General features: G+C 46.7%; 1 protein-coding gene across 1 annotated transcript in view; it reads right to left on the bottom strand.

Moving 5' to 3' along the window:
- Positions 1–12,269, bottom strand: part of galnt9 (polypeptide N-acetylgalactosaminyltransferase 9) — a 172,542-nt gene that overhangs the window by 100,786 nt on the left and 59,487 nt on the right. Inside the window, exon 5 of the mRNA XM_052032123.1 lies at positions 11,608–11,805. Coding sequence (XP_051888083.1) covers positions 11,608–11,805 — 198 coding nt within the window. The remainder of the gene's footprint in view (positions 1–11,607; positions 11,806–12,269) is intronic.

Genomic DNA, 12,269 nt, shown 5'->3' on the forward strand with positions numbered 1-12,269 from the left:
GTATTGTTTCTTCCTTGATTTGTTTGTACCCAGTTTGTTGTGTGTGTGTGTGCGCATCTCACCCTTGTTGTGACTTCCCCCATGTTTGCGATCACCTGTGTAAGTGTGCATTCGTTCCCATTCATCCTGTCCTGCATTTGTCTTTGTGAAATAAATCATTTTAACTCCAAAGGCTGTGTCCTGAGTCCTTGCCCTTTGAGACCTTACGAACTTGTCTTACAACAGCAATTGGGTTCAATCCTGACCTCTGGTGCTGTCTGTATGGAATTTGCTGATTCTCCCTGGGACCACATGGGTTTTCCCCTGGGTGCTCTGGTTTCCTCCCATGGGGTGCTGGTGGTTAAGTTAATTGATTACTGTAGATTACCCCTAGTGTAGTGGGCAGTGGGGTTGATGGGAGTGTGAGAGCAAACAGATAACTGGGAAATAAGTGGAGGAGTAGGATTCATGGGACTGTTCTAAGAGTCAGCCTAGACTAAATGGGCCAAATGGCCTCCTTCAATGCCAAGGAAATAAGAAAATAATGGGAAGAATTGGTTAATTATAGTACAGATTGTGGGACTGGATAACTATCCCTGGGTTTACTCTCAGTATTTTGTGGAGATCTTGTGAGCTGTGAAAAGAGATTGATGTGGGGCAGAAACTAAGACTGGACTGAACCTGGGTTCTGGAGCAGTGAGGCAGCAGCGCATGTCTCTTTGGAAAAGAATCAGGGAGCTGTGGGGGCAGAGTCGCCGAATGTATTCAAGGTGGAGATCCAAACTATAAGGGTGCCGAGGCCAAGACTGGGTCAGCCATGAGCATGTGGAATGATGGAGCTGGCTCGAGGTGCTGAGTGGCCAACTCCCGTCTCGTTTCGTATGTCCTAATTTATTCGAAAGTGTCAAATTAAAACTAATTTGGAATGAGGACACAGGAAATAGAGCAACAAACCATCTGCTGGAGGAACTCACTGGGTCAAGCAGCGTCTGTGGAGGGGAAGGAAAGGTGGATTCTGATGCAGGGTCTCAACTCAAAACCTTGACAATTCCTTTACCCCCACAGATGCTGCTTGACTCGTTGAGTTCTTCCAGCAGATTGTTGCTTAATTTGAAATGAGGGCTGCTTAGTAATGTTCAGTGAAAAGCTGAATGCCATGGGTAAATACAAGACAAGATTGTTTCATTAGTCACGTGTACATCGAAACACACAGTGAAATGCATCTTTTGCGTAGGGTGTTCTGGGGCAGCCCGCAAGTGTCGCCACGCTTCTGATGCCAACATAGCATACCCACAACTTCCTAACCCGTACGTCTTTGGAATGTGGGAGGAAACTGGAGCAGCCGGAGGAAACCCACGCAGACACGGGGAGAACGCACAAACTCCTTAAGGCAGCGGCCGGAATTGAACCCTGGTCTCTGGCGCTGTAATAGCGTTACGCTAACCGCTACACTACCGTGCCTGCCCTTAGGAACAGTAAAGGGAAAAAATAACTAGTGGGAGTTGTCTGTCAGCCACCCAATAATAATACAGTGGCACAGGCAATAAACCAAGAAATAGATGTAGCAGAGGATGTGGAGAGACTACGGAGAGATATAGGTTACTCTAGGGATTCCTCCAGTTGTAGATACAGAGATCAGAGGAATAAACAAAACTGCAGTTGTTGGAAGTATGGAACATCAAAAGAAAAAGCTGGGACAACTCATTAGCCTGTCATTGTCTTGGGAGAGAGGTCAAATATTTGACATTTTGTGTCTGGAACTTCACTGGGATCTCAATGTACAACTTAATCATTTAAGATGCTGGTAACCTGTTAATTCTAGGCAGTGTCATTCTGAGTGTTTATTCCAAAATACACATTGCAAAATCAACAACTTACCTTTGTAGATAATCTTTAAAATAACAAAATTTGCCTCAAGCGTGTAATCAAAGATGCAGACTGAAATATTGGCACCAATGATCAAAAGAGGGAGAGGAATTTAAGGAGCGGATTCCAGAGCTCTGCACCAAGCAGATGAAAGCACGAGGGCTGGTCCAAGGCAAATCTTTTCACACCTTGGTTTGAATCAATATTTAATTCTTTCTGACAAGGTTATCCATCCGAAGCAAAACATCGCAGGCTATTCTAACCACTTTGACATCAGTTCTGACTGCTCTGGGCTCAGAAGGGAGATGCAAGTGATTTGCCTCGTCGGGAGGAGATCATCAGGCAGGGACGTTACATCTCTATACCCCTCACTGATAGCCATCCGGGAGCAGACCTTCAGTCTGAGAACACAGCATTAGATGGATGACACCTGGCTGGTCATGGACTTATTACAGCTCAGAAGGAGGCCATTCAGCCCAAGAAGCCCATACTATACGAGCGATCCAGCTAGTCCCACTTCCCATTGCATTGCATGCTTTATTTATGCCACTCCTATGGAATGCTACACTCACCTCTGCCTTGGCTATAACTCGACACTGCGGAAATAAAGGCTTTGCTCATGTCCTTTTGGTTATTTTGCCAGTCACCCCCTTTCTGCATCCTCTAGTTCTTGACTTCTCCACCAATGAGAACAGCCCCATTTTATTTAATCTGTATATACCCTTCATGAATTTAAATCCCTCTGTCAGGTCCCCTCATCACCACCTCTGTCCTGAGGAGAACAACCCCAGCTTCTCCCGTCCATGTACAGAACTGAAGTCTCCCGTTCCAGGAACCACAAGGAGATCTGTTCCCTCTCCAAAGCCTTCACATCCTCCCGAGAGTGAGGTGCCAGAACTGGACATATTCCTCCAGCTGTGGCCCAACCAGTGTTTTACAAAGGTTACCCCAGTGAGTATGAGAACTAGATAGGTTCTTGATAAGCAGGATTACTGGAGGTAGATGGGAATGTGGAATTCGGGTTACAGTCAGATCAGCCATGACTTACTGAAGGATGGAGCAGGTACAAGTGATGAATGTCGTAGCTTCTATTTCTGATGGCCTTGTGTTGGGTGAGTGCGAAAGAGTATGCACGTGTGTGTATGTGCGTGTGTTTTTGTTGGTGAATTATTATAGATTACATTATGAATATAAACTAATGAACCACACCTGACTTGCTATAAGGAGATCGTTCAAATTTTGGAGACATAAAGGGTTCATTTTTCCTGAAAATGATATCACAGGTAGACAGGGTGGTGAAGAAGGTGTTTGGCACACTGGCCTTCAGTCAGGGCACTGAGTACAGAAGTTGGGATGTTATGTTGCAGTTGTACAGGACATTGGTGAAGCCGTATTTGAAATATAGTGTTCAGTTTTGGTCGCCCTGCTATAGGAAAGGTGCCATTAGGTGCAAAGAGTGCAGAGGAGATTTATGAGGATGTTGCTGGGACTTGAGGGACAGAGGTTGAGCAGGTTGGGACTGTTTTCATTGGAGTGTAGGAGAATGAGGGGTGATCTTATAGAGGTGTATAAGATCATGAGGGGCATAGATAAGGTGAATGTGCACTATCTTTCCCCTAGTGCTGGGGAATCAAGAACTAGAGGGCATAAGTTTAAGGTGAGGGAGGAAAGATTTATTAAGAACCTGAGGGGCAACTTTTTCACCCAGAGGGTGGTCTGTATATGGAAGGAGCTGCCAGAGGAAGTGGTTGAGGCAGGTACATTAACAACATTTAAGACACTTGATGTTTCAGGTCAAAATCCTGCATCAGGACTCATTCAAATCCACACCCAGCAACTGGTACAAGGGAGAGTCTTGTCTCAAGTACAGAGCTTGTACTGAGACAAGACTCTCCCCCGTATTGACGTCGTTGTTACTAAAGCTTATCTTTTCTATCTCCACATCGTGATGCTGAGCGCCACACACTCTAGCATCACAGCTCGATTAATCAATAGCTTGTTCTCCTCTCTTTGATCAGATTTCTCGATTTCTCTATACTAACCATGTAGAACTCTATTGAAGATATTTCCACAGGACTTGAACTCTGTGCATGAGCCTGAGGCTTCAGAATCACCTTGAGGCATGCACACATTGTCCTTTCAAATTTCACCTGCATCACACTCAATGATCTTCAAAACTCCACCAATAGCATCTTCACCAGCTTTTCAAGAGCCACTCTTGCCAAATTTTCAAATTCAGCTGAAAGCACACACTCATTGACCCTTCAAGCCACACTCACACCACTTTTTCCCTCAACTCCCCATTCATGCATCAGTTGATTAACTGAAATCCACACCCCCTAGTTACTGACTGCCCTCCAAGGTGAAATAAGCCAGTCCTCATTATCCACTCTGTGACCCTGCACACTTGAGGCCAGCCCTAGGCCCCAGCTCAAATTGGGTCAAACAAACATATCCATGTACACACACTTTGTGGACACAGCCCAGCACATCACGGACACTAGCCTCCCCTCCTTGGACTCTGTCTGTACCTCTCAGTCTTGGTGAAGCAGCCAGCATAATTCAAAGACCCCACCCACCCAGGTCATTCTCTCTTCTCTCCTCTTCCATCAGGTAGAAGATACAGGAGCCTGAGGGCACATACCACCAGACTTAAGGACAGCTTCTACCCCACTGTGATAAGAGTATTGAACGGTTCCCTTATACGATGAGATGGACTATGACCTCACGATCTACCTTGTTGTGACCTTGCACCTCATTGCACTGCACTTTCTCTGTAGCTGTGGCACTTTACTCTGTACTGTTATTGTTCTTACCTGTACTACATCAATGCACTCTGTACTAACCCAATGTAACTGCACTGTGTAATGAATTGACCTGTATGATCGGTATGCAAGTTTTTCCACTGTACCTCGGTACAAGTGACAATAATAAACCAATACCAATATTGTTAGGATGCAGAGTTGACCATGTTCCCACTGAAAGATAGGACTGTTCTTAGGGGTTGAATGGCCTGTTCGTGATCATATCCACAAGAATCAGTGTTGGGACCTCTGTTGTTTGAGATATATAACTGACTTGGACAAAAATGTAGGTGGGCTGATTAGTAAGTTTGCAGATGACACAAAAGTTGGAGGAGTTGTGGACAGTGAGGAAGGTTGTCAAAGGACACAGCAGAATGTGGATTGGAAATGTGGGCAGAGAAGTGGCAGATGGAGTTTAATCCAGACGTACAAGGTGTTGCACTTTGGGAGGTCAAATGCAGGAGGAAAGTGTACAGTAAATGGCAGGACCCTTAATAGCATTGATGTACAGAGGGATCTTGGGGTCCAAGTCCATAGCTCCCCGGAAATGGCAACACAAGTTGATAAGGTTGCAATGAAGGTATGTGGCCTTCATCAGTCGTGGTGCTGAGTATAAATGTCGGGAAGTCACGTTGCAGCTGTATAAAACTTTTGGTCAGGCCGCACTTGGAGTATTGTGTGCAGTTCTGGTCGCCTCATTACAGGAAGGATGCGGAGGCTTTGGAGAAGGTGCAGAAGAGGTTCACCAGGATGCTGCCTGGATTAGTTATAAGGAGAGGTTGGAGAAACTTGGGTTTTTCTCCAGAACATCGGAGGCTGAGGGGAGACCTGCCAGAAGTTTATAAAATTGAGAGGCATTGATAGGGTAGGTAGTCAGAGCCCTTTTCCCAGTGTGGAAATGTCAAATAGTGGAGGGCATAACTAAGTGCGAGGGGGAAAGTTTAAAGGAGGTTTGAAAGGGCAAGTGGTGGAACCAGATACAATAGCAGCGTTGAAGAGGCATTTATACAGACATGAACAGGCAGGGAATGGAAGGATGTGGATCATGTGCAGGCAGGAGATTTAGTTTAACTTGGCATTGTATTCGGCACAGACATTGTGGGCTGAAGGGCCTGTTCCTGTGCTCTTCTGTTCTGTTCTATCCTGGCCTCTGCATCAATACCATGGCTTGGGCGGGACAAGCAACTCTAGTCTCATAAGGCACCAATGTGCCTGCTGCTGCCATCGACAAACATACCTGGCACGGAGACCAAACTGATCCATCTACTACGGCCAGGCTGTAGAGAGTGGTGACTTCAGGCACAGTAGTGTAGCAGTTAGAGTAATGTTTTACAGCGCCAGCGACCCGGGTTCAATTCCGGCTGCTGTCTGTAAGGAGTTTGTACGTTCTCCCCATGTCTGTGTGGGTTTCCTCCGGGTGCTCCGGTTTCCTCCCACATTCCAAAGACGTATGGGTTAGGAAGTTGTGGGTGTGCTATGTTGGCGCCAGAAGTGTGGTGATATTTGTGGGCTGCCCCCCAGAACATTGTATGTAAAAGATGCATTTCACTGTGTTTCAATTACATGTGACTAATAAAGAGATCTTATCTTATTCACCTTGCTGTTTGTGGGAGCTTGCTGTGCATAATTTGGCTGCTCCATTTCCTAATTTCCAGCAGCGACCCTTCCCTTAACTGGCCTTAAGATGCCTCGTGATCATGTGAAAGTCACAATGGAAGCAAGTGCTTTCCCAGTCAATGGTAACCACTTTATCTCCCAGGAACTAATTAAAAAGAGCTGTCATGATTGAGCCTTCAAAGGCTGCCCAATAGCTGACAAACCAGCACCTCTCCCTCCACAAACACCTCCGCTCTGCAAATGAGCATTGCGATAATTCTCAGGGGTATTGATCGAGTCCCTTTTTAAGTGTTGTTTTGGAGATATACAACCTTGGGTGTAATTATTCTGGAATAAATTAGTTCCAACTGCATTGCCACTAAGTGCTGCAGCTTTGTTAGTCCAGGAACACCTGGCATTTAAGCCCTGCCTTTTCTCAGAGAATTTTCCCCGAGTAAGCTTCTAACTCTTATTCACAGCCAACTGCTTGACCCAGCTGCCAGTTACACCTCCTAATTACTTGGACCTGAACACCTTGTTGCCATGGAAGCTGGAAGTGGCAATCCAAGACAGAGGCTGCTGTTGTCAAGGAGAATGGAGAAAGTTTCATTGGCAGGTTTATCCAGGCAGATCACACACTAACATGTTACTCTGAGAACCAGCTTCCTAACTGCAACTGGATCCTTTACCCAACTGGCATTCCCTTCACGAGCTGCTTCTGCTCTGGTTGACCTGTTTGGTATTCCTGGCTGCCTTTCAAAGTTGCGTTGAGAAGCCCCTGGCTTCAACTCCCCCATCCGGAGACTCCATGCTGTACCTTTGGAGGTGTTGTCTTTTGGACAAGATGTAAAACTGTGGGCTTTGAAGTTCCCATGGATGGCTACTAGTTTGAAGAAGGGCAAGAATGCTCTCCCTCGCTATTCTGGGCAACATTTAAACCTTCAACATTGGCAAAACAAAAGCTAATAACTTGGAAATTATTATAATTCTGTTCGTGGGAGCTTACTGTCCACACAAACTGCTGCACCTCCCATGTTACAGAAAGGCTTCACTTCAGCAAATTCTTTGCTAGCTGTGAAGTGCTTTGCAAGATCCTGAAAGGGATGGGAAAGGTGCTATAGAAATGCAGACTCTTTTCCTTTTGTTTAGAACATAGAACAGTACGGAACAGGCCCTTCGGCCCACAATGTCTGCACCGAACTAAACTAAATCTCTTCTGCCTGCACGTGATCCACATCCCTCCACTCCCTGCATATTCATGTGTCTATCTAACTGCCTCTTAAATGCTACTATCGTATCTGCTCCACCACTACCCCTGGCAGTTCCAGGCACCCACCACTCTCTATGTAAAAAAAAACTTCCCTGCACATCTCCTTTAAACTCCCCCCCCCCCCCCCCCACCTTCAATACATGCCCTCTAGTACTTGACATTTCTACTCTGGGGGGGGGGGGGGGTGGAAGAGATTCTGACTGTCTACCCTACCTCTTATAAACTTCTATCAGGTCTCCCCTGAGCCTCTGACACTTCAGAGAAAACAACCCGTTTGTCCAACCTCTCCTTATAGCACATGCCCTCTAATCCAGGCAGCATCCTGGTGAACCTCTTCTGTACCCTTTCCAAAGTCTCCACACACTTCCTGTTAACCGGGTGACCAGAATTATATGGTTGGCAAACCGATCTGCAAATATGTGCAGAAATGAACAGAGGGTTGCCAAGGGATCTGGCCAGACCGGTTTGAGACACTGTCCACCAACCACCTGAGCAAATGGGCTCCAATCATTACCTGCCCACATACTCTTCACCCCCTTTACCTCATCCACTTACACACCCTGATCTTGCGTGTTGGCACAGAGTTCCACACAAACATCAACCCTGGAAAGGAAATAACTTTCACTGACAATGAAAGAGATCAGAGACTCCTGATTCGTAATCAACCAAAGATCTCACACTAACACCACTATCCACTGTGACCATCCTCGACAGTGACTGATCTCTGACCAGGCCATGAGCCACCAGCCCTGCTTCCCATGGTTTGTTTGATTACAGAACCATAGTCACCAAACCGTTTCAGTACAGGAGGCCATTTGGCCCACTGTATCTGTACTGGCTCAGTACTAGACAACTCCCTCGTTCCATCCCCACCTTGGCCCTTTCCCTGAAGCGGTGCTGATTTTCCTCCTCCACATAATTATCCAACTCCCTCCTGAAGGCCTCAAGGCAACCTGCCTCCAGCACGTCTTCAGGCAGTGCCTTCCCGATTCCAACCACACACTGGCTACAGAGACTTTCCTCCTGTGACCTCCTCCTTGACCCTTCCACCAATGGGAACAGCCCCCCCTCACCACTCTGTATAGACCCCTCATGACCCCTCTCCTCCAAAGACGCCAGCCCCAGCCCCTCTAACCTATTCTTGTACCTGTCTCTCATCCCAGGGACCATTCTCGTAACTCTCCTTCTGGACCCTCTATAATCCCTCCACACCCTCCTGTATTGTGTTGATCAGAGTTGAGCACAATACTCCAGTTGAGGCCAGACCAGTGTTTTATAAAGGTTCAACATGACTCCCCTTCTCTACCCCACAGAGCCCAGAATTGTGTTTACATAACGCGAGGTCCCTCTGCTCCCTTCAGAACAATACCCTTTATCGGTGTGGCCTCATTCTTCCCACCAAAGTGCAGCACATCATACTTCTTTGCATTAAACTCCAGCTGCCATCTGCCTGCCCTTTCCATCAGCTAGTTCAGAGAGGTATGTACCTGGAATACACTGCCTGAGAGAAGAGTTGAAGCTGGCTTACTGACAGCACTTGAAGTGTCTTGATGAACACTTGAATCACTTAGGCATACAGGGCTATGGATCAAGTACTGGGCAATGGGGGTAGTACTGGCTGGCATAGATGGGTTGGGCTGAATGGCCTGCTTCCATGCTGTACAATTCTATGATTCTCTATCCTGCTTCAGTTTATCACTCTCCTCTTTGCAGTTCACACTGCTGCCAAGTTTTGTGCCACCTGCAAATTTAGAGATCGTGGGTTCCACCCCCAAGTCTAGGCACTGGTACAGATAAGTAAAAACAATGGCCCCAGTACAAATGTCACCACTCACCTTCTCCCCCCCCACCCCCCCCCCCCCCCCCCCCACCGAGCAAGAAACCACCATTCCCCATGACCCACTGTTGTCTGTTACCTAACGCACTTCATACCCATGCCCTCAATGTCTCTTTAATGCCATGAGCTGATGCCTATTCTGTGACACCTCATCAAAAGCCTCTGGAAGTGCCTGCACACCGCATCAACTCAATCCGTAACCTGATCAAAAAATTCTATCAACCTGGTTATACACAACTTGTCCTAGACAAACCTTTCCTGCCTTGCCTTAATTAATCCATTTTCCTCCAGGTGACTATTAAACCAGTCTCCAATTAATATCTCGAAGCTTTCCCACCACCGAGGTTAAAGTGACCACCACGGAGCTGCTGGCTTTACCTTTACTCCCTTTTGTGAACGAGGGAGTAATGTTTGCCACCCTCCAGTTCTTCTCCCTCGAATCCAAAGACCATTGAAAGATTATGGTCAGTGCCCCTGAAATCTCCTCTTGTACCTCCTTCAACATCCTAGAATGTATCCCATCTGGTCCTGGAGACTTGCCTACATTAGGTTCAGGCGACCTTTAGTACCTCTGTGCTATCAATTTTTAAACAGCACCAGTACCTCAACCATTTCCTCCATCACTATCACTTTGGAACCATCCTCTTCCCTGGTGAAAGCAGATGCAAGGTATTCATTCAGTACCTTGGCAATGCTCTCAGCATCAGTATACAAGTTTCCAACTTTTGCCCTCAATGGGCCCCACTCCTTCATCTCCTCTCACTTTTTATTTGTCATGAAAACACTTTTGGATTCCCATTTTTGTTGGCACCTAATCCTTTCTCATATGCTCTCGTTGTCTGTCTTATTTTAATTTTCACTTCCCTCTGATTCCTTTGCAATCAGCCTGATCCTCACTGGTAGTCACAAGAAAATAGGAGCAGGAGAAGGCCACTCAGCCCCTTAAGTCTGCCCTGCCATTCAATGTGGTCGTGGCTGATCTATGCTGGCCTCAACTCCTCTCCTGTGCCATTTTCCCTAACCCTCTCCATTTCTTGATCGATCAAATACTTATCCACCTCCACTTTAAATACTTGTAGTGATCCAGCCTCCACCATCCGTCAAGGCAGAGAATTCCAGAGTCACCACCAGTTTAAAACAACACTTGTCATAAGCAGCCTTTTAAAAACTTTTTCTTCCTCTGTTTCTTGTCATCCAGGGAACTCTGGATTAATTAGTTCTGCCTTTGCTTGTCATGGGAACGTGCCTCATCTCTACCTGAAACTCCATCTTCCATAGAACACTACAGCACAGAAAACAGGCCATTTGGCCCTTCTAGTCTGTGCCAAAACTTTATTCTGCTATTCTCATTTACCTACACCCAGTCCATACCCCTCCAGACCTCTCCTGTCCATGTATTTGTCCAATTTATTCTTAAAACTTGAGTCTTCAACATCTCAAAAAACTTAAACATCTTCCTTAAAGATGTGAAGAGGAATCATATCAACTAGTCAGAAAGCACAGTAAAAGGCCATTCGGTCCATTGTGCCCGTACGGGCTCTGAGGGTTTTTTCTCACTTCCCTGCCCTTTGCCCACAGTTGTGCCTCCTCCAGAATTTACCCAATGCCCCTTTAAAAGCTGTCTACAATTCTGCCTATACTGCTTGCTGTCTTGGTAAAGCAGTCAACATAATCAAAGACCCCACCCACCCAGGACATTCTCTCTTCTCCCCCCTCCCGTTGGGCAGAAGATACAAAAGCCTGAAAGCACGAACCACCAGACTCAAGGACAGCTTCTATCCCGCTGTTATAAGACTATTGAACGGTTCCCTAGTGTGATAAGATGGATTCTTGACCTCACAAGCTACCTTGTTATGGCCTCCCACCTTATTGTCTGCCTGCAAAAGCACTTTCTCTGTAACTGTGACACTTTATTCTGCATTCTGTTATTGTTTTACCCTGTACTACCTCAATGCACTGTGTAATGAATTGACCTGTACGATCGGTGTGCAAGACAAGTTTTTCACTGTACCTCGGTACAAGTGACAATAATAAACCAATTCACCAAGCCCCTGTTGATGCTGCTGCCCTTCCAGAGTGCACCCCATCACACAACAACACGCCACAGAGAAACATTCCCCTCCCCTCATCCGTGTCCTTCCTGCCCCTGGAAACAGGTCTCCCCCCCGTCTGCTCCAGCGATCCCCGTTGTTAGTGCTCCTTCAACCCTCTCCTCCCCCTCCTCTGATCCCGCGTCCCTCTGCCCTCCCACTGACCTGATCGGTGCGGCTTCATCTCCCTGGTCGAGCCACTCCTGGGGGGGAATGATGTACATACACCACAGGCCCCAGTTGTAGCCGTGAGCTGCGTTGGCGTACTGCTGCACCTCAAACGTGTTGTACTTGATGTTGTCGATGGCCGGCAGGACGATGCGCGTGCGATCTTCCTTAATCCTACTCAGGACTGGTTGGACCCTGCAAAGCAACGGAGTCAGGTCAGCTCTTCTCTTCTGGGATGTGGGCATCACTCACAGGGACCACCCCTCACGTGGGACTGATGGTCTCCACAAACACTCTGTGCCTTTGGTACATTCAGACTCCAACATTCCCATATTCCCAGGATGATCTATTCCCCAGGAGCCTGAGCTCATCAGCAGGTAATCCATCCATTTCCTACTGCACACCAGGTCCCATTGTAGACAAATTCGAGTTTATTGTCAGATGCACAAGTCCATGTGTGCACAGGTACAATGAAAAACCTACTTGCAGCAGCATCACAGGCACAGAGTATCAAATAAACAGCATTCACAAGAAAAATATAAATTAAACAAAAATTATGCAGAGTTTTTATCAGAAAGAACTCAATTAGAACAAAACAAATTCCATTTTAGTGCAAACTGATCAAAGTGGTTACAGTGTTGCTAAACTGCAGTGATTCG

The sequence above is a fragment of the Pristis pectinata genome, chromosome 17 (assembly GCF_009764475.1).
Source record: "Pristis pectinata isolate sPriPec2 chromosome 17, sPriPec2.1.pri, whole genome shotgun sequence".
In the NCBI taxonomy this organism is placed as follows: domain Eukaryota; kingdom Metazoa; phylum Chordata; class Chondrichthyes; order Rhinopristiformes; family Pristidae; genus Pristis; species Pristis pectinata.